The 22,667-nt window shown below is 37.6% G+C and overlaps 1 protein-coding gene across 4 annotated transcripts; it reads right to left on the reverse strand.

The window, feature by feature from the left end:
* Positions 1 to 1,272: 1,272 nt before the first annotated feature.
* Positions 1,273 to 22,362, reverse strand: apold1a (apolipoprotein L domain containing 1a). Of its 4 annotated transcripts, XM_065277071.2 has the most exons (17): positions 22,233 to 22,361; positions 17,961 to 18,070; positions 16,438 to 16,567; positions 15,772 to 15,844; positions 15,606 to 15,653; positions 15,455 to 15,520; positions 15,262 to 15,336; positions 15,107 to 15,178; positions 14,969 to 15,016; positions 14,838 to 14,891; positions 9,464 to 9,526; positions 9,325 to 9,387; positions 8,723 to 8,797; positions 8,613 to 8,649; positions 4,440 to 4,482; positions 3,918 to 4,332; positions 1,274 to 3,750 (listed from the first exon to the last, which is right to left on the reverse strand). In XM_065277071.2, the coding sequence occupies exons 4-17, from the start codon at positions 15,823 to 15,825 to the stop codon at positions 3,196 to 3,198; spliced, it is 1,668 nt and encodes a 555-aa protein (XP_065133143.1). In that variant the 5' UTR covers positions 15,826 to 15,844; positions 16,438 to 16,567; positions 17,961 to 18,070; positions 22,233 to 22,361; the 3' UTR covers positions 1,274 to 3,195. The 4 variants fall into 4 exon arrangements, with proteins under 4 accessions (XP_065133145.1, XP_065133143.1, XP_065133144.1 ...); XM_065277072.2 differs by lacking the exon at positions 16,438 to 16,567 and having other exon boundaries at positions 15,455 to 15,507; positions 15,605 to 15,653; XM_065277070.2 differs by lacking the exon at positions 16,438 to 16,567 and having other exon boundaries at positions 1,275 to 3,750.
* Between the last annotated feature and the right edge of the window lie 305 nt (positions 22,363 to 22,667).

Raw genomic sequence — 22,667 nt, forward strand, 5'->3', positions numbered from 1 at the left:
TTCCCCTTATCTCGTGTATTAATATTTTTAAGTGTAACAATTTATGATTTGCAAAAATAACTGTTGCATCTGTGTAGATTAGATAAGCAAAGTGTATGCGCGTTGTGCACGCTATACATTATGGTCAAGCATGCGCCCTTAAAATAGCATAATGAACCACGCGCAACGCGCCACTGACTTTAGACTAGTTTTTTTTGGTTAGTAGCGCAATTGTTTTTTGAAACTGCAAAATAGCATAAGAGATGGTTTGCGCCGCAACACGCCTCCTTTTTGCGCTGAACCGCCCAGGGAGCGCAAGTTAATTCCCTAGTTTGCTGACGTGCATCTGTGGAGGGAAAAACCCCGCTGTGCGCCGGCGCAAAATACGAATGATACATGCGTCACTGACAAAGTCAATTGCGCTGGGTGCAAGATAGGGCCCCTTATGTTTGAGTCTGTATCAGATGAAGATACGGAATTTGAGGAATAATAAACTATTTGGAGATTGTAATGGACGTTTCTGAGTGCTAAGTTTGTGGGGGTTCTTTCAGTATGGACCTGCAAAACGTAACTGTACATCAATAGTAGCACTTTAGCCTAAACGCTAGCATATAGCATTGACTAGCATAGTATTAACTAGCATATAACTAACATATAATGTTAACTCAACAGTCACAACTTTGTTTTTAGCATTGTAACTTCATTGTACTTAATTTAATGTGTAATTTAATTTTGGGAGCGTTCATCTGAACTGTAACGTCACAGTTGGTGTCATGTTGAGATTGCCCTGTTTTTCGTCACTCTTTGCATGCACGAAGTTCACATAAGAGGGAGGAATCAATCGTGTTTGAAGCTCATGATATGTCATTACCATATATACGAAACTCAATAATTCATCTATGCTTACATAAATACAGTTCTACATTCTACAACACCTTTAAAACAAAAATAAAATTTTAACATTGAAAAAATTGTGTTTACTGTACACAGAATATAGTCATGCAAACAATTTATGACTTACTGGTATTTTAAAGGTTATTTTAGCTGTTGTAAAGTTGAGGGACACTACTTGCCTCCCAAACTGAAGAACGACTTATTTAAAATATTGCTAATAAGGATTGGCAATCAAAGGGAAAAAAATAAAAATGTTTATTAAAAAAATCTAATGAACTGAATGAAATTTAATGAAAATGCAATGAATGAGATAATTATGCTATTTAGCATTAAGAGCAATCTATAGAAATATATATTATAAACATTTATTATATTCAGCACATGGAATGAAGAAGGAAAAATTAAAAGCTTCAGTTTCAGGAAGTGTATCTGCTGGTTTACTTAAAATATTTTCCGATAAACGCATACAAGGCCTGACTTCCTTATTTTGATTCTTGAAACTAACTGGACAAAAGCAAAAGCAACTGCATTACAAAAACAACATTTTATTTCTGTTAGGACTTTTATTGCAAAGTCAAAAGTGAAGTCACAGTACCAAGATTTGTTTGTGAATCAAGAAAAAACCAAAGACAAACTGATATCTATTTGCTAATCAATTTGGAAATAACAGAAATTAAAGACAGTGAAACAGTTTTATAACTTGTATAATATAAATAGTTATAACTAGTATAACAACTAAATGTCTAACAAAACAAATTCAAAATCTTACCAGCAAAAATGAAAGCTGTACATAAATTGAATTTGTTAAACAAACAAACAAAATAAATAATGCAAACAAGACATGAAATGTTATGTTTCATTTTTTTTTTTTTTTGACTCGTCGTGCTGAACAGTGTTTGATTTGAAGTCAGTGAAGGGTTTAAGTCTTAAGACAGAGAGTACAAACATACATCTTTGATGTATTTCTTTTTTTTATTTGTAGTTAGTTATTCAGTAACAAGGTTGTATTTGTTTACAATAGTTAATGCATTAGCTAACATGAACAATACTTCTTCAATTTATTATTCTTAGTTCATGTTTATTTCGGCATTTACTAATACATTTATAAAATCAAGCGTTGTAAAAAATTAATTAATGCGCCATGAACTAACATGAACAACTCTATTGACCTTTAATAACATTAACAAAAATTAAAAGATGCTGAAAAACAATACTGTCTGTTGTTTTTTCATGTTAGTTTAAGCTTGTGAAGTGTTGCAGTTATTTTTATATATTTATTTAATTATTTTATTTGACTTATTAACCATTCTTCCTTTTTTATTACTGTTGTTTTATCTTATATCAAGTGCTGTTTTGTATTCACAAGTGGCTACGACTTTCCAATTGTTTACATCTCAAGGTATTTAATAACAATAATGTCACATGCCAGCATTGTGACAGTGTTGTTGAAGCAGTAAATTCCCACAGTCTTTGCCTGATTCAACACCTGCCGAATCCGCTTCTAATCAGATTTAGCATCAAGAATGCAACTTAGATTATTTAATGAACATTTTATTTAATCAACAATTTGTTTTATGTTTGCTGTTTTTCTCCTCAGTCTCAGTATCTGGCTCAGTAATTGACTATCTAGTGTCTTTTCCATTAATCCTATTTTGTATGTCATTTTACACTTGCACAACTAACTCAGTGTTCCCTCCACACATATTTAATAGTCTTTAATAGTCCTTTAATTTCCATTAATTTCCTTTAAGTGATTTACATTGCATTCAAGGTAAACCCGTGACCTGTATACTGAAGAGGAATTACGTAAATAAAGGGTTTACTGCGTTGTTTATTATAAACAAGGAAGTGTTTTGAAAGTGCACACAGACCTTTTTGGAAATTGAACATTTTTCTTGTCACTATATTCTTATTATAGAGTCTTTCTTGTAGATTTATGAATTGCATGAATGGTTTAAATTTTAATGGCTTTTAGTATCACACTCAGATTCTCAATCCAACCCCGAGGATTTGTTTCTGTCTCGACAACCCTTCATTTTTTACTTCTCATTAACTCTGTGTTCAGCCCCTATATGTTCAGCTGTGCTGTTTGCGAGCCATTAGTGTAACCAGAGGGTAAATCATTTGCGAACTGGTTTCCCAAAAACTTGCCCAACTTGGACAAACCAATGGTCGAGCGTACTGTACTGTATGTTGCACAGGATGCTAAAATGAACACACCTATAACATTCATTTTGATGTTATTGAGTGTTTCATTCATTTCCTTTTTTTAAACACATCTAATTTCTTTCTGATTTCTTCTATTTTCTCGTTTCTTTCTTTTTAGGGTTTCTTGCTTTGCTCATGCGAAGTCTTCAGGTCGAGCTTCTCCTCCAACTGATCAAGTTCTTGCTCCAGCAGAGCCAGTTTCTTGGGATCCGACTCGTATTGATCTTCATCCTCCTCCTCGCCCTCCTGTTCATATTCTTCCACTTCGATCCCATCCATGGTCTTTTGTAGCTGAGCCTTCACTTTGTTCAGCTCCAGCAGGCCGCGCTGAAGTTCTCGGCATACTTCTCGGATCTTGGAAGCGAATTTGGTCTTGGCGCCTTTGCGCAGCTCGTTGGTGTCTTTGGCGAGAAAGAAAACGTCCAGGGCCAGGAAGAGACCCGACATGACCCCCGTGGTAACGCTGACGGCCTTGGCAGCTCTGGCGGCGCCTCCAGTGACGCCCAAAATGTTCACAGTGCTTATAAGCTTTTCGGTGTTCACCAAGAGCGCTTTACCCGCTCGGCCACCTTCCTTCATGACGTACTTTATGTTGCGGTTGAGGCTCGTGTTGACCAGACTCTCAGAGTACTCCTTGAAGTTCCACTCTTGTAGAGCATTCATTCCTTCCTACAGACACAGCAGACAAAACCACGAACTTGAAATACTAACGTGAAAAGACACAGCATGTCCCCATTTGAAGATCTGTGCCCCCCTATATGCGATTTCGACAAATACAAAATGGTTCCATAAAAAATGTGCACCATATTAACTCTTGTTAGCAATGCTAAATATACCTGCATGAATTCCAGGCAATCCCTGATGTCGCTGATCTCGTTCTGGTAGTCCTGAATCATCTTCTCCACCTTCTTGCGGTCCATCTTGGATTGAACCGCATCGCTAATGTGAGCCGTGGCTGAGGTGATGCTCCCGGCTGTTGCCACGCTGATCCCCACCGCGGTGACGATGGTGGATGTCCCGAAAGTGAATGGAGCTAGGATGAGGCCGGTGATAGTAGCTATACCCCCCGCCACGCTAGCCACCCCTCCACCGATGGCCGCGCTCACAGTCTTCTTATGGAAGCTGTCGGCGGTGTCCGCCACCGCGAGCAAGTCCACGACACGCCGTTGCAGGGAGGCTCCACGCTGGTTGAACAGACTTACAAAGAGTCGAGCCGCCATAAACACACGGTCCGCCACAGCCTCGACAGCCCTGTTAGATAGAAATGTGGTAATCGCAACACACAGTATTGGAGGTCCTGCAGGGTTTACATCCAAAATTAGTAGTAGTAGTAGTAGTAGGGCTTCACATTTACTCACAACTCATCCTTCTGGAAATGTGATTCATTCCATATACTCCAACCTGTCAATCAAAACGACAGTAAAACAATTGCAGTGATACATCGATAATAAATACAGTACACCCTCAGAATGAAAGGTACAGAAGCTGTTATGGTATCCCTTAAAAATGTCCTATAGGGATGGTACATTTTAGGTTCATTTAAAGCTGGGGGGTAATGCATTTTCATGCATTCTGACTTATTAAAACAGTTAAAGAGTTGTAATTCTCATGCAAAAAAAAATGCAAAGTATCAATAAAGCATTTGACTGATTATTTCTTGGCCCAAACTCACGCCTCCTCCTTCTGAAAGATTCTGAAAGTTTTTTTCGAACATGGGTACCCGTTATGTATCAGTATTGACCCCATTTTCCTTTTATGGACACTTCCTCCAGAAAAGCACGCACCAACATCAATTAAATAAGAACAAACAATGACACTTATTATCATTGTTCCTTCGAGTAGAAGTCACAAGTTCACTTCATGCTTGTGACTCGCCCCTCCCGCTGGATTCCTCCAGGCTATCGTGCTTTTCCGGAAACAATCGCTAGAGCTAATCTGTCTTTTTTATAAATTTGATTAAACTAATGACTCAGTATGCGTTTTGGGAGCGTTAAGTACCTGTGACGTACCAATGGACCCGTGAGGGACCATTATGTACCTGGGATGTATGATGTCATGTTGTACGTTATTGTGCCTTTATAAATCCAGCCTGCCTCGGGATACTTATTTAAGTTATATAATATATTCCAAATAAGCTTTTTTGTTGTTTATTACAATATCATTATACAGTAATTATGTCCTTAATTTTTCATGCGTCAAACAACCATGTTTTCTTTGGAAATGTGTGATGTCCTTATTATCATTTTATATTATATTAGTCTGTTATGATAACTAGTCCACTGAACAGAAAGACAGTCCTTCATGAGGTGACATAATTTTTGTTTTAAGTAAACAAGTAAGGATTGGTTATGAAATTCATGACAGGGTTTCTGCAAGTCAATTTTTTTCAGATTTTTTAAGAGCTTTTTAAGACCATTATGAAGGAAATTTAAGACCTATTTCACGACAATAAAATACCACAGTTTCACAATGTTGCAATTGCAACACTTAAAGGTGTTATTTCAAATGCCACACTCTGAAAAATATTTAACCCAGGGCTGGGTAACTATAGGACAGAACACATTTCTGGGTTAAAATGACCCAAATAATGGGTTGTTTTAACCCAACTGCTGTGTTATTGTTAATCAACCATGTTGAAACAATAAATGTATTTTCTAGGGGTGGGATGAGAGATGGTATATGAGATTGGGTTCACGAAAAAAGATAAGAAAAATTTGATAAAATAAATTAATAAAAGACTATAATAATTATAAGAAATAATTTTCTATTTAAATGAAATAGCAACATTTTGAAATGTTTTAACTAAACTAGGGCATGTTATCTTGACAATTTGATGGAAATCTGATATTTTTTGGTAATAAAATATAGACCTAAATGAACAATAACCTTTAAAATGACAATAATGATGAGGTAATAGCAATTGGTTCAAATTAAGAATCAAAACAAAGTAAACACATGATTATTTTAAACAACAACGTTAAATAAGGTCAGTTTCCCATACAGGGTTTAGATTAATCCAGGACTAGGCCTTTGTTAGGACATTTAAATAGTTACAAACAAACCTTAATGGTGTGCATCTTGAGACAAAACCATGGCACAAAAAATATTATTTGTCTTGAGACAAAACAATTGCATTGACAACACAAGTTATGTCAGAGCAAGTTGTTTTCACTTAGGACAGTTCAAATATAATTTTATTCTGAGAATTTGAGCGATGTGTGGAAAACTTTATGCTGATTCACCTCGAGACTTCAGTACAAAGTGTTAAAGTTTGAGGGCTTTACGTAAGTGTCAAGACTTGTTTTCAGTTATACCAAGAGGAATTGTGTGTGACGTTTTAATATCATGCAGAAATACCGTCACACACCTAGTATTTTCCAGAAATGAGATTTAGACTTAGATTTCAGATTTTGCAGTGCATTACTGACGCACATGAATGACTTATCAATGTCAGAGTCTGGAAAAAATGTGAAACAATTTCCCGATTTCCTTATTTGCATAAAAGGACTTGTGTTTCACTGAGGACGGAAAACGTTTGACGTGTTGTGCACTGCTCTAACTGATTTTGCCAACTGGTTGATGTCCTCAGAGCAACAAAGTGTTGACCCAAGGACAACATTTTTCTAAATAAAACCTAAACCTCCCCCAAACCCCAACCATAAATTATAAGTGAAAAACAATTGTCTAGAAACAGCTAATCCTGCTTGGAAGCTTAAACTTAAAACAAACTATAAACTTATTACTGTAATTTGATTGGTTGATTGAAATGTTGTCCCAGGGTCAACATAATGTTGCCCTGAGGACATCAACCACTTGGCAAAATCAGAAGAGCCGTTGTGCACCATCGCACATTGAATTTTTTTGTTGCGGGTGCCCCGTGGTTCTGACCATGTCAACCATGCCTAACTCCGATACTGCTCAGAGCACCTCTGCTCTGACACAGCGGTCAAAGGACTTATAAGTGTGTAAACTGACTGAAGACACTGCGGGGAGAGTTTAAGACCTTCAAGACTTTTCTCAGCAAATTTAAGACTTTAAAGACTTAGATTTAGAAATGTTTGACTTTTTAAGACCCTGCGGAAACCCTGCATGAATTATTTTATGTGCCTTTGATTGGTTTGTCTCAATCTTAAACAGTCCACCCAGTATGATATACAGTAATCTGTATAATAATTTATATATCATAAGATTGGAAAAAAATCTAAACTACATTTATGATGACAACCTCATGTAATTTAGCTCTAAGTTTTATACTTAACAAATCCTCTCTTAGCTCTTTGATTTTTTTTAAAGAGCAACTATCGCTCAATTCACATTTTTACATTTCCTTTGGTGTGTAAGTGTGTATTAGTACATGTTAACAATATGCAAAAGGTACCAATCCCAAAGTAAACCAAGCCACGAGTATCTTTTTCAACATAAATCTCTTTTTTTTGGACTAAAACAAGCACACGGATTTTAGGCAACAGTTCACTTCCTAGGATTGGGGATCTTTCAAACATGATAAGGAGTGACACATTTCCAGCTGATGTCAGAGGTTTTTCACAAAATACAGATTAGCTGACCAATCAGGAACACAGCGTTTTTCAAATCAATGAGTTTTGTACAAAATCAGGCAGAATATCTGGAGCTACAAAAATGTATGGTATGTGGAAAATAGGGGCTGTTTACACTTGGTATTAAGATGTGTTTTCATCGATCGGATCACAAGTGGACGAGAGAGACACATTACGTTTACACCTGGTATTTAAATCCGTCTCTTTTGTCCACTTTCGACCGCATCTGTCCTGAATACTGTGAGGGGGGTGGTCTGTGAGACGGTGGGCGAGTCTCTCTGCTGTCATTCAAACGCGAGCGGGAGTAATTATGAGTTTATATGGACGCAAACTAATATTATGTCAGAGTCCGCTGCTTGTTTAGCAAGTATACATGCTGCACAGTGTTTTGTACGTTTATATGTTGTAGCTTTTCAGCGCAATTGATGAAATAGGATCGCGCAACTTTCACACGCTTTCAAAACAAAACTACGGAGAACACCCGCAGTAATTTTATCAATGAAAGGCTAAAAATAGTGCTGTTCACCGTATGTTCACGCCAGAAGTCAAAAAAAGACGTAAAATTTGTGTTTAATACCTCAGATTAGATAAATGGGCGAAGAGAAGGCGATCGCGTGTGGCTTTTCGAACACATTCAACCACATTTGCGTTCCGCAACTCCAAAGCGATCCGATCGAAAGTGGTTTCGACTACCTCTGGATGTGGTTGAAAGTGGTCAAAAGTGGACGCGTTCAAAACGTTTTGAACACCGTTTACACCTGGAATTAACGTCGTCCACTTGGGATCCGATCGACGAAAACGCATGTTAATGCCAAGTGTATACAGCCTCATAATGTGTTTTTTTACCATAAACCACACAAACACATTGCATTATAACAAATATACAAAATAACGTTGTTTTTTAGCAATGAAATAGGTGCACTTTAAAGGAAACAACCCAATACATAATCAATACATAAACTTGACCCATCTTACCCTCAACAGTCTTCCACCAATCCATCAGGTCATCATCCTGTGCAGAAAAAAAGACAAGGTTAAAACCAGCAAAACCAATCATATTAACCAATAATTAAAAAGAAATACACCTCGCTTGTGTCTATGAGGTTTTCATCGGTCGGATAGGCAGCAATCTCCACCGGTAGGACCTCAAATGTGCACTCCTATAAACGTACATGAACAGATATAAAGTACACTGAGATATAAAAGTAAAAAGCTTTCACTGTGGTGGTACACCTTCGTACCTAAAGGGTGCACATTAGTTCCTCAAAGATACATAGCTGTACTTGAGGAAAGATACATATTGGTACCTCAAATGTCCAATACGTACCTCAATGGACCCCTAACTGTAACTTTTATTCTTAAAAACCACTTTGTTTTGACGTTTCAAACATTTTCTTCATTTTAATTGGAAACAGTGCCTTTTGGATGTGAAGAGCAAGGTCGGCAAAAGCGGATTTGAACAATGGACATCGGATCAAAAGCCTTGCTCTACGGTCTGCACCACTGATTTTAATGAGCTTACTTTTAAAACTTCAGTACTCCAACCCACATTGATGGGTGGAGCTAATGTAAATAGTTTGCTAACATGGGACGCTATTTAGAGTCAGTGTAAACAGACACTCCTTTGTAAGATCCTGCTTGCCTTGTTATAAAGATAAATATTCAGTTCACTACTAAGATGTCTCACCTCAGTGCTTTGCAAATGCTGCATTTCCATTGGCTCATCTATTGCGTCCTCCTCATCTGAACCCTACGTATAGACACATTTTCGAATGAGTTTATTGTAAACCAATAACTGATGCGAAACTGTAACGTTAAACTAGTACCTGGCTAACAGACGAGAGTTTGGACGATCCAGAAAGTCTTCTCTTTACTCTAAAAGACACGACCTGAAAAGATTATACACAATTTGACATAACTGACCATTTCGGGTCGATAGCAAATTGCAGAACATCACTATACAGCCCGTACCTGTCAGACACATAAATCCCAGTATTTTGACCATGCGAAGAAAAACTCTATCAATTTTAAATACTTACAATAATTTAAAAGTTGATTTTAGTAACTTTTGGAGTATGCCAGCACATAGAGGCTGTTTACACTTGGCATTAACATGCGTTTTCATCGATCGGATCACAAGTGGACGAGAGAGACACATTACGTTTACGCCTGGTATTTAAATTCGTCTCTTTTGTCCACTTTCGACCGCCTCTGTCCTGAATACTGTGAGGGGGTGGTCTGTGAGACGGTGGGCGAGTCTCTCTGCTGTCATTCAAACCCGAGCGGGAGTAATTACGAGTTTATATGGACGCAAACTTATATTATGTCGGAGTCCACTGCTTGTTTAGCAAGTATACATGCTGCATAGTGTTTTGTACGTTTATATGTTGGAGCTTTCTCTGAATTTTCAGCGCAATTGATGAAATAGGATCACGCAACTTTCACACGCTTTCAAAGCGAAACTACGGAGATCAGCCGCTTTAGTTGTATCAATGAAAGGCTAAAAATAGCGCTGTTCACCGTATGTTTACGCCAGAAGTCAAAAAAGACGTAAAACTTGTGTTTAATACCTCAGATTAGATAAATGGGCGGAGAGAAGGCGGTCGCGTGTGGCTGTTCGAACGCATTCAACCACATATGCGTTCCGCAACTCCAAAGCGATCCGATCGAAAGTGGTTTCGACTACCTCTGGATGTGGTTGAAAGTGGTCGAAAGTGGACGAGCTCAAAAGTTTTGAACACCGTTTACACCTGGCATTAACGTCGTCCACTTGTGATCCGATCGACGAAAACGCATGTTAATGCCAAGTGTAAACAGCCTCATAGATGCATTCAAAGAAAACAGACATGCGTATAGGCCACACAATTCCAATTTTGTGATAACTGCTATCATAGGGCCTTTAAAACCAGTGGTTCTCATCTTAAGACATTTAACCATGGTTTTATTGTGGTAAAAGTGTAGTAACTATGTTTTTTTTGGTGTATTAATTACTATCAGCAAAACCATGGTTTTACTACACTAACCATGGTATAACTATGGTTTTGAAAAACATGGTTGTAAAAACGATGGCTATTTTGTGGTTACCATGATTTTACTACAGTAACCATAATTTTTTTTAACTGTAGTAAAACCAAAGATAATTTTCGTAAGGGTCCACCAGGGGGCTGGTACCCACTAGGGGGGTTCAACAAACTTCTGAGGTGTTCTTAAAATGACTTTAATTATTCAAAATAAGACAAATGTATAATAATATAGTGTTTGGCTATTTTGTAACAAATATACATCTGTCTAGATATGCCAAGCGCTAGTACATTTTATTTGGTAGAAATTGTGAGGGGGGTCTTCAATTGTTGTGGGCAGTAGGGGGGCTCAAAATTATACTAGTCAACATTTGAAGTGGATCAAAACCTTTTAGAAAGTTGTCTTTAAATATTGAACAATACGCGTTCTTGTCTTAGGACAACTTTGATGAACTTTTCAATCCACTTCAAACGTTGACTAACGTAGTAAGATTGAGTACCCTTTGCTTTAAACCTAATGGTGCGTTCACACCAGATGCAGAAGAGGCCGCAAGCGTGAATGATTTACATGTTAAGTCAATGCAAAGAGGTGAATAGACATCCTGCGGCACGGTAAGCGCGAATGGCGCGGCACGTGATCCGCGCGAGTTGAAAAATCTGAACTTTGGTGGATTTTTTTGTGCCAGGAGCTTGCTCTAGCAGTAATGTGATTACAGAAAGCGAGCAGAGGCAGAAAAACAGAACAGAAATTAGGGTTGTTCCGATAACAGTATTGGAAATGCGGCCGATACCACAAAAATTCTGGCATCTGAATCGGCAAGTACTTGAACCCATGTACCAATCCAATACCATTTTCTTAATAAACCTAGTAATGCCCGTTATAGCTAATGCTAAAGCTGCAAAGCGAAACTCATCTCTTCTTCGCTGCTTCGCTGAATGCAAACACCAGGAAGTTACCACGCGCGTGTAAGGGTTTTGTCTCGTGTTCTGTTTTGTTTTGAACTTTTATTTTGATATATTGTTCTGTTCTGGCTTTTATTTTCAAATCTTGTCATGTTCCACTTCACTTTGTACTTCCTGTCTGTTCTCCATAAAAACGGTCCAATCTGATCATTCACAGCAAAGTATTGAATGTGTCAAGCTGCATTACCAAGCGTTGTCTTTTTATTGGCTTGTTCCTGTCTGTTTTGTATTCTTGTTTCTGTTTTTGTATATTCTGGATTTTGACCTGTTGCCTGTTTATTGGATTACGTTTTTGGATTGCCCTTGTTGGATTTGTTTGCCTGCCCTTTTGGGATTTTTCTAATAAACCTCCTTGCACATGGATTCTCATCTCTCTCGCTTTGTAAAGCAGCCCACGTTACAACGCGTGACACAACCACTGTTTACTTAGAGCGCCGAAGAAATGAAAGCGTGCAGCCATATGTCCGCTGTTTGTTAGTATTTCAGACTAATAAAACGTCCACATGTCTTGATAACAAGTATTAATAACTTTAAAACGAGTAACTTATTATAGCATTTGAAGACGCATCACCCCGAAAAACACGACGTTACACTCAAGTCTCTTATTTCACTACATTGTGGCTACATTTAGTGTTTTTAAAGGAGCTTTATTTTGCTTTTGTATTTAACTCTTTCACCTCCATTGACAAGATATCTCGTCAATTAAGAGAAAACGCTTCCCCGCCAATGACGAGATTTTCCGTCTTTCCACAATACCGCTATTATCCACCAGGTGGCGCCCTTCCGCAACTTTTTAAACCCGGAAGTATTGCCCTATGGCAAGCGGCTGCATGTTCGTGTCTGTTTTAAAGATCGCTCTGAATGGGATCTCTACGAAAAGTCCGTAACAAAAATGGAATTATCTCTGCTTTTTGCTCAAAATATGGTGTTTTTGCAGAAACCTACCCATATTCAAAAGCTGATTGCAAAAGAACTACTGAAGGTAGGATGAAACGTTTTTTTTTTTTTTTTGAAAGCAGAGGGTCTGTTCTTTCATTTGGTATATTGGGCCCTATTTTAACGATCTGAAACGCAAGTGCGAAGCGCAACGCGCAAGTGAGTTTGTGGGCGGATCTTGGGCGCTGTTGCTATTTTCCCGGCATGAGAAATAACTCTTGCGCCGGGCGCAAATCAATAAGGGGGTGGTCTGAAGTAGGTTCATTATTCATGGGTGTGGTTTGGGCGTAACGTCAAATAAACCAATCAGAATGCTATCCAACATTCCCTTTAAACGCAAGGGCGCAAGTTCCATGGCGGGTTGCTATTATTATGAGGGATTTACCAGGCGCACGCCAGGAGCGGTTCCCAGCTGAGGAGACCCACGTTCTTGTAAGAGCAGTCAAAGACAGAGAAGTTATTTTGTATGGGGATAGGAGAAACCCGCCCAAATCAGCGTAGGTTAAACAGGCGTGAGAGGAAATAGCCACAGTCTCATCAGCTGGCATATCGTTGCGCCAAGCGCTACAATGATGTCAGGAGACGGGGGAATCCCAAGCTTGCCAGCATAAATCGGGCACGCCGTGTAACGGGAGGTGGATCTGCCTCTACACATGACCTGACGCCAGCAGAGGACATCGCTGCGTCCACCCTCACCGCTGAAAGGGTTTGGGGGCTTTGAAATCGGACCCAAGAAACGCAAGCAAGGTCCAACCCCAAAGTACTCTTACAAATCAAGTTCACATACATTAAGGTTTCTTGTGAAAACATTTTAATTATTATTTACATAAAATAAACGTAATACAGCCACACAACAAACTTATTATTATTAACTTATGAAAATATTTTAATCGTTATTTGCATGAGAATTTTTTAACGCAGCCACACAATAAATAAAAACTATCACCACAATGCTCACCACTATGATTCCCCTTATCTCGTGTATTAATATTTTTTAGTGTAACAATTTATGATTTGCAAAAATAACTGTTGCATCTGTGTAGATTAGATGCAAAGTGTATGCGCGTTGTGCACGCTATACATTATGGTCAAGCATGCGCCCTTAAAATAGCATAATGAACAACGCGCAACTGACTTTAAACTTTTTTTTTCTGGTCAGTGGCGCAATTGTTTTTTGAAACTGCAAAATAGCATCAGGGATGGTTTGCGGCGGAACACGCCTCTTTTTTGCGCTGAAACGCCCAGGGAGCGCAAGTTCATTCCCTAGTTTGTCGACGTGCGTCTGTGGAGGGAAAAACCCGCTGTGCGCCGTTGCAAAATATGAATGATACATGCGTCACTGACAAAGTCAATTGCGCTGGGTGCAAGATAGGGCCCATTGTATGTTTATATATTTGAAGAAAAACATTTTCTGGAAGACATTAAACTTTGGTGAAAATCATGAAACACGCTGGCTGGCAACTTTTTTTTTAAACGCTGGCGGTGAAAGAGTTGAAAACTGAAATGCCTTTTGTTTAATAAAATTGTTTCTGGTCTTTAAAGTTTTAAATAGATTATTTTGTTACATTATTCGTATAATAAAATACCCTTTCCATTTACAGTATAAGGTTTGTGGCTTTTTCACTTAGGAAAAATTAATATTACTGACAAATGTCTTTCAAATAATAAAAATACTCTACTCACTGTATGTATTTGTTCATGTTTTATACAGGAATAAGCACACCATAAAACAGTTTTATTCATTCGTACAGGGCTAGTAGTATGTACAGCTGTATATTATACAGATACACACCCAGGTAAGGTATCGGATCGGTACTCGGTATCGGCCGATCCACCGAGCCCAGGTATTGGTATCGGGAAGAGAAAAATCGGAACATCTCTAACAACAATGAAGGACAGTGATCTTCGCTATACGAGACATCTTCATACTTTTATAGGAATTAAAAGGATCTTGTTTGGAAGAAAGTGAGTGAGGAGGTCGAACAATCTGGTAAGTTTACTCAATTTGAGCTACATAAGTCCCTCCCATGACGCGGATGTCTCGAATGACTAGAATTTCACTCACGAATGAAGCAAGTAAACTCAAAATATTCAAGCGTCCAAGTGCGAATAGCTCGTTTTTCCCGCCTCTTCCACGTCTGGTGTGAACGCACAGTAAGACACTGTACTATTTAATCTTGAGCCTTACTGTGTATTATAGCAAGATGGCAATATTTTAATTTGCTCTGCGCCAGTGCCTCGAACGCAAGAATTATGCAACAAATTTTGGAAAAGTCCTCACCTTGGATTTACTTTCATGGTCTGCTGTGAGTTTGCCAGCTGCTGCTATAGATTTCTAGCAAACACAGTTTGTTTTAGGATTTCAATCAATTTGAAAGTCACTTAAGATCATGAAGGTATTTTATGAGGTACCTTATTAACAGTCGTGTCAATAAATTCATCGTACTGACTGAGAGGATCCTATATGTTGAATACACTGTATTACAATCAGCTCATTATTATATGTAGTATAATTAAACTTAAAGCATCAATCTTGCAAGTGTGCATTACCATCTCCACAGGAAAACGTAATGCCGGTTTTGGAGAAGTGCGAAACGTTCCTCTTAACTTCCCAGAGTTTTCCTGAACAAAAACAGGACATATATATGAAAGTAACATCAATATGTTTTTTTTTGTGTGGATATGATACAGAGAGTGATGAACACCTTGGAGCTGTTGTTGTAGGCATACAACAGGTCAGTATTACATGAGAGCAGTTTGATGTGTAATGGTGGGCTGTCCTAAAACACAAAAGCTTGTAATTGTGTATTGTAGGCGGGAAAACCAGGAGCGTCAAAGTTCTAAGTAATACACATCATAAAGGCAGTCATGCGGTAACCTTTGTTTGTTTTCATGTACCTCTCCTGAAATGTCTTCAGCTGTTCCAGGAAGTGCTTGGAGAAAATTAAACTGAACATTTTCCTCCTACGGATGACATCAGAATAAATTATGCTAATTGGATGAAGGACCAATGTCACAAATGTTTATTAGTAATAATAGTGCGGTTTACGCGTCTGTCAGTGGTTGAGAGATCTTCATGTTGTAATGATGCCACTTCCTGTTAAACGATGGGAGAAATATCACAGTAAACATCGAGGCAACATATCCAACGTGTTAGTTTTCTGTAACTTAATGCACATTTTTTGTATTAAATAAACTTTAAACATTATAAACACCCTGATGTTGTTGTTTCTTTGGTTGGTTGTTTTGGGTGCCTGAAAGTCCTCCATTGTGTAATGACAGATCTTCCTGTTAAGAAAGAGAGAGAAACATATTTGAGCTTAACCAAAAACAAAAAACTAACTATTTTATATTAAAGCATTTTAAGTCATAAATTATATGAGTAGTATTATTTTGTGATTACAAAAGTAGCATGAAATATCATAAAAGTATGATTTTTACTGAATGAAATGTAAAAAAAAAAACTACACTGTGCCATTTAGGTACAGAAATGTATACATTGGTACCAGTATGTACATTTGAGGTAATAATATGAACTCTTTCAGGTCATTTTTTGTCACTTTTCTCTGACTGTGTAGTTGTAGACTGTGAATGGTGGCAGTTAAGCCAACTAAAATATAATGTGAAGCATCCCTACCAAAATATTACTTAGGAAATTTAGAAGTGACTGTACAAGCAAAAACAAATTTAGTTTGATCATGTGATTTCTCTACTGATGGTTTGGTTAATATGAAGACCAAATATCTCCCCCTGGTGGTAAAATATGGCAACTTTGTGTGATGTAATGTTCATGTGCAAACCAAAATTGCATTGATGATTAATGCTGGAACTTTTCCCAGAATTAAATTAAATTCGCTTTTCCAAGCAATTTATTCGCTTACCTTTAACCAACTTGGATCAAGGTCACTTTAGCAGAAAGTTACCTCATCTTAAAGGTAATTAATATAATATTTACACATGTAACCTTGTAGTATTGTGACACACACACAAGACAGCGCCCACAATAAATACCTAGAAATCAAGCAGAGTTAAATAAACTGAGCAAATATAACATAGCAAAATAAGCACATCTCCCCGATCATGTAGATGATTATATACAAGTGTCTGCTGTTTGCTACATTTTCATTTGTCTATGTCATTTTCATGAAAATACGTTATACTGGTTTCTGCTGAATAGTCTTACACATAAAAGCATTAAGAAAATGAGTTCATCGTACAAGGCATGCCATGCAAAATAGCTGACATTTGTTTCATAATATGTTACTGTAAGCATGTTTCCACAGGTTTTTTTTAGTCTTTTGTAAATGTGAACTAAAGTGATAAATTGCTGTCGGGGAAATCCTGAAATTTTGAGTTACAGAAAATGTGACATGTCTTTATTGTTAAATGTGTAATGTTTTTTTTTTTAAATGTAAAATATGTGTTTTTTTTATCAAAATGTGTGTAATTTGTTTATAGAAAAAATGTTAAACTGTATTCATCCACAGTTTACATCAGAAAATACTGACATTTATAATTGTGTACACTTGGTATATTGACATATATTGGCTAAACATTTTTACTTTCTTGTTTATGAACAATGACACAATGAATTTTCATTTTGACATGTTCACTTATATAAAGATTTACTTGAACTAAGGGGTTTTGAACAGGTTACACGCTTTTGCAAGACATCCATGATGTAGTGCAGTTCTTACGAATTGTTCTGAGAAATGCAAGCATTATTTGGCAACTTTAAGAATGATTCGAGAAATGCTCCAAAGCGACTGAAAAATTTTAAATCATACAACATACATTGTGTTTCAGTCACACACACACGTGTGTGTGCAAATCTACAAAAACACATGCTCTGACTTTCCCTAGATGTTCTTTCTTTTGGGTTGGACACTTGTGCATAGATGTCGTTTTGTCAAATTAGGCCCACAAGGTTACATTTAATTATCACAGCCAATGGCAATTTCACAGGTTAGAAAAAATGACATCAGAGAAAATAAGCTCATGACATGTTTCGGCTCCTTACTAACTGTCCTATGGCAGTATTGTTCACCATTTCATCTTTATTATACTTTTGATAGATATAAGGCTCAAGTTCAAACTATTTTTTACTGAATTTGTAGCTGTAAAATATAGGAGTTCTGTCATGCTACCATGTCATTTTACTCTCCTTGGATCAAACCAATACACGACTGTTGCCTTTTTTTTTTACTAAAATAAAGCCAGACTAACATTTGTTCGAATGTTACATGTTGAGAGGATCTGATTGGGACCCATAAACTAATTTTAAACTTTACCTAAATGAATAATAAAACTTATGGAAAGAAATGTAAATGTATGTCGAAGATACATAAAGCACAGTTGTTGTTTGTTTATCACACAGTAGGGGACAACATATAACACAGCTCACCTCACAACCAAACTATGAAGATGATGATGAAGATGACATGACGATGTTTCAGTGAACCTTAAAAGAACATTTCACACCAATCCCTCATTTTTGGTAAAAATCCGAGTACACTGAAAAAAGAGAGACATGCGTATTATAAAAACATCAAAAATATTTTTTTGACAGTCATCAACACTGCAGATTTACTGGGTTATTTTCAATCCAACTGTAATTTAACTAGGGCTGTCAAAAGATTAATCGCGATAAATCGCATCCAGAATAAAAGTTTGTGTGCATAATATATTTGTGTGTGTATTGTCTGCTATTATTTTGTATATAAATACACACACTTGCATGTATGTATTTAAGAAACATTTACATGCGTGTGTGTGTGTGTGTATACACAGTCTTGTTCAAAATAATAGCAGTACAATGTGACTAACCAGAATAATCAAGGTTTTTAGTATATTTTTTATTGCTACGTGGCAAACAAGTTACCAGTAGGTTCAGTAGATTCTCAGAAAACAAACAAGACCCAGCATTCATGATATGCACGCTCTTAAGGCTGTGCAATTGGGGTATTAGTTGAAAGGGGTGTGTTCAAAAAAATAGCAGTGTCTACCTTTGACTGTACAAACTCAAAACTATTTTGTACAAACATTTTTTTCTGGGATTTAGCAATCCTGTGAATCACTAAACTAATATTTAGTTGTATGACCACAGTTTTTTAAAACTGCTTGAGATCTGTGTGGCATGGAGTCAACCAACTTGTGGCACCTCTCAGCTGTTATTCATGATTCTTTAACAACATTCCACAATTCATTCACATTTCTTGGTTTTGCTTCAGAAACAGCATTTTTGATATCACCCCACAAGTTCTCAATTGGATTAAGGTCTGGAGATTGGGCTGGCCACTCCATAACATTAATTTTGTTGGTTTGGAACCAAGACTTTGCCCGTTTACTAGTGTGTTTTGGGTCATTGTCTTGTTGAAACAACCATTTCAAAGGCATGTCCTCTTCAGCATAGGGCAACATGACCTCTTCAAGTATTTTAACATATGCAAACTGATCCATGATCCCTGGTATGCGATAAATAGGCCCAACACCATAGTAGGAGAAACATGCCCATATCATGCTCCATGCTTCACTGTCTTCACTGTGTACTGTGGCTTGAATTCAGAGTTTGGGGGTCGTCTCACAAACTGCCTGTGGCCCTTGGACCCAAAAAGAACAATTTTACTCTCATCAGTCCACAAAATGTTTCTCCATTTCTCTTTAGGCCAGTTGATGTGTTCTTTGGCAAATTGTAACCTCTTCTGCACATGCCTTTTTTTTAACAGAGGGACTTTGCGGGGGATTCTTGAAAATAGATTAGCTTCACACAGACGTCTTCTAACTGTCACAGTACTTACAGGTAACTCCAGACTGTCTTTGATCATCCTGGAGGTGATCATTGGCTGAGCCTTTGCCATTCTGGTTATTCTTCTATCCATTTTGATGGTTGTCTTCCGTTTTCTTCCACGTCTCTCTGGTTTTGCTCTCCATTTTAAGGCATTGGAGATCATTTTAGCTGAACAGCCTATCATTTTTTGCACCTCTTTATAGGTTTTCCCCTCTCCAATCAACCTTAAGAGCGTGCATATCATGAATGCTGTGTCTCATTTGTTTTCTGAGAATCTACTGAACCTACTGGTAACTTGTTTGCCACGTAGCAATAAAAAAAATACTAAAAACCTTGATTATTCTGGTTAGTCACATTGTACTGCTATTATTTTGAACAAGATTGTATAAACCCTGAATCCCTAAATTTAACCTAGGCTGGGTTTCTTCAACCAAAAAGGCTGTGTTGTTGGATCAAATCTAAATATTTTCTGGGTTAATTTAAACCAGTGGCTGGGTTGAAAAAATAACCAATCAATTTTAGAGAAAACCTTTGCAACGTTTAGAGTTACAAGAGCTGGAAGAATGTAATTACTGTTGGGAGTCATTTACTGTTTTATTGTAATGAAATGTGTAAGTTCTGGCTTCATCCTCCATTTCTTCATTTCTAACCTGAGATCAGTGTTAATAATTTTATTCTATTTTGAGAAGAATCCATCTTAAATTAGCAAACATATAAAAACAAGTTTAGTGTTAGCCTGGGGTTAGAGTTAGAACAAAGATGTCCACTACGTATTAAAGATGCAAAACTTTTCTGTCACTGAGGTCAGGTGGTACCCGCAAAGGCAAAATTTTCTACCTTTATTGGTTATACAACACATTGAAATGTTGTACATTTTGGGGGTACAATATTATTCCATAAGGACCCATTGTGTACCTTTAAGGGTGTTTTCACATATACATGGTTTAGGTCGGCCCAAATGACGTGTCGCTCCGAGTACGGTGCGTTTGGGTCAGTGTGAACACAACAGCCGCACTCGGGTGCGCACTAAACGGCCGCTCCGAGACCGCTCTAAACAGGTGGTCTCGGAGCGGCTGTTGCCGAACTCTGGGGTGACCGACCTGTGGTGTGAACACTGCTGAACCTCGGGCCGAACCAAATACAGGAAGTTCTCCACATGTTTGAGCCACTGGGCTTTCGTTGTGACGTGAGCCGGGTGTTATATTGTGGGTTAACAACAAACAAGCCAATCCTGGTCCGTTGCATAGAGATTCGCTGTCTCCTTTACGTTTGAGCTGATGATTTTATAAATGCATAGCTGTCCTCCACACACACATAGTGACATTACAGGCTTTTTAGCAAACGGCTCCGTGAGAAAGGCTTTAATAGAACAGCTACGCAATTTCGCGTTAAAGCAAAGAAACTTCGCAAAGACGTGCATCATTTATCTCCACATCTTGATAGCTGCGCTCTACCTGTCAGGCTGGTTGTCGTGGAAACGTGGGGGTGGTCATGAGACGGTAAGAGCTGTCAGAGACCAATGACAGCGCTGACCGTTGTCACATGGTGTACGGTGCGGCATTTCAAGTAAAGTAAAAAATATATATATGTGAACACGGACCGCACTAACTGAAAAATGATACAAAGTATTTTGGTGCGCTCCGAGGCCGCACCACGGTGCGCACCAACATATGTGAAAACAACCTAAGAACCAATTTTGCATCAGTAAATATTAGGGGTACAAAACAGTTAACTGTACCTTTAAAGGTACACAATAGGTCCTTAACATACAAAAAATTTAGATTTTAAATTTAGTGTGCTTTTAAGCAAAACTGTTGAAACTTCAGTAGGCTATATGTAATTTAAATAAATAACATGCATTTAAATGTCGGCGCCGATAGCCCCGTGGTTAGTGCGCCGACACAAAGCACCAGTGTGCTCACGGCGACCCGAGTTCGATTCCCGTCTCTGAGGTCCTTTGCTGATCCTGCTCACCTATCTCCACCCAACACTTTCCTGTCTACACTCCACTATACTGTCTAAATAAAAGCCTGAATAAAGAAAAAAAAAAAAACAATAACATGCATTTAAATTGAATACGGGTTCTCTTATGATGTAAACTGTTTTGCTTTTTTATTGTACTTCTAACTTTTTATTTGAAAACATATTTTTATTGTTAATTCTTTCACTTTATTGCATTTAAAATTTGACTTTTTTTATTTTTAATTTGTTTTAATTTTTATGTTTGCTGCCCTTAACCCTTGTTCTTGTGAGGTAAAAACAAATTAAGAATTTAATTGTAAATTTTATTGTAATCTAAATACCTTAAAAATGAGAAGTAATTTACTTTATGGTAAGGGAAGCAATTTAATTACAGAAATTATTGACTTAGTAATGCAATAGACCAAACACTGCCTGTGACAAACAAATAAGTACAAATACGTAAAGTATAAGTGAATCACTGGTTCAATTACATAGTAACTTATATGTTGCTACACTGTGTTTGACTTCATGCGGCGCTGCGCAGACTGATCGGTGTATGGCATCAAAGCATCGCGAGAGCGATTCGAAAGCACAGGTCTCGTGGTACCTGATGTCATAGTCGCTGTTCAGTCTGCGCAGCTCCTCATGAAGTCAAACAACATTTCACGCCTCGCCCTTGACGTTATTAATGTTAAACATCGACTTCGGAATACTTTGTGACCTTTGCTACTTAACCACCACGTGCGACTGGTTTCATTGAAGTTGATATGCGTTGTCCATGAATGTTTGCGGTCAAAGAGAAAGTGTCTGATCTTTTGACACGCGAGACTGCGAGAGCTATTCAAAGCAATATAACGTTACTTTAATGTCAAAACCGTTTGTTTTGGAAAGTTTCTTCGATAAAGATAAAGGACAAGATTCACCTACCTTAGCGTCCCATGCAAACCCACCCAGTTTAGAGACATGTGCGGATTGTCAAACTTTGTCAAGCTCCGCCTGACTAATCTGTGTCGAGCAATGGGAAGCACAACAAGCGGACTGGGAGGGTAATGTGTGATGATCATATGAGGTTGCGGTTGTTAGTGTGTTTTCATCTCGACTGAGAAAAAACACATACTGAAAATCAAAGCACTTCTTTTACTTTTAACTTAGTTAAAAAAATACCAGGGCAGTACACGGGCAGTTGTATGTATTACAGAAACATTTTAATAACTGCCCTTCCAAAAATTAACCATGGTTTTTGTAGTACAATATTTTTTTGTGTGTATTGATTACTATTTGCAAAACTGTGACTTTAATACAGTAACCATGGTTTACTTATGTTTTTTTAAGTTTACAAAACAATTGTTATTTTGTGGTAAC

This window comes from Paramisgurnus dabryanus, chromosome 6 (assembly GCF_030506205.2).
Source record: "Paramisgurnus dabryanus chromosome 6, PD_genome_1.1, whole genome shotgun sequence".
Taxonomy (NCBI): domain Eukaryota; kingdom Metazoa; phylum Chordata; class Actinopteri; order Cypriniformes; family Cobitidae; genus Paramisgurnus; species Paramisgurnus dabryanus.

Excerpts from the sequence above, each read along its gene's own strand:
- apold1a (XM_065277071.2), bottom strand. The coding sequence starts at position 15,825 with ATGGAGGACTTTCAGGCACCCAAAACAACCAACCAAAGAAACAACAAC. Across the intron at positions 9,388-9,463 it reads AACTCTCGTCTGTTAGCCAG|GGTTCAGATGAGGAGGACGC; the intron begins GTACTAGTTTAA and ends GTCTATACGTAG. Across the intron at positions 4,483-8,612 it reads TTGGTGGAAGACTGTTGAGG|GTTGGAGTATATGGAATGAA; the intron begins GTAAGATGGGTC and ends TTTGATTGACAG.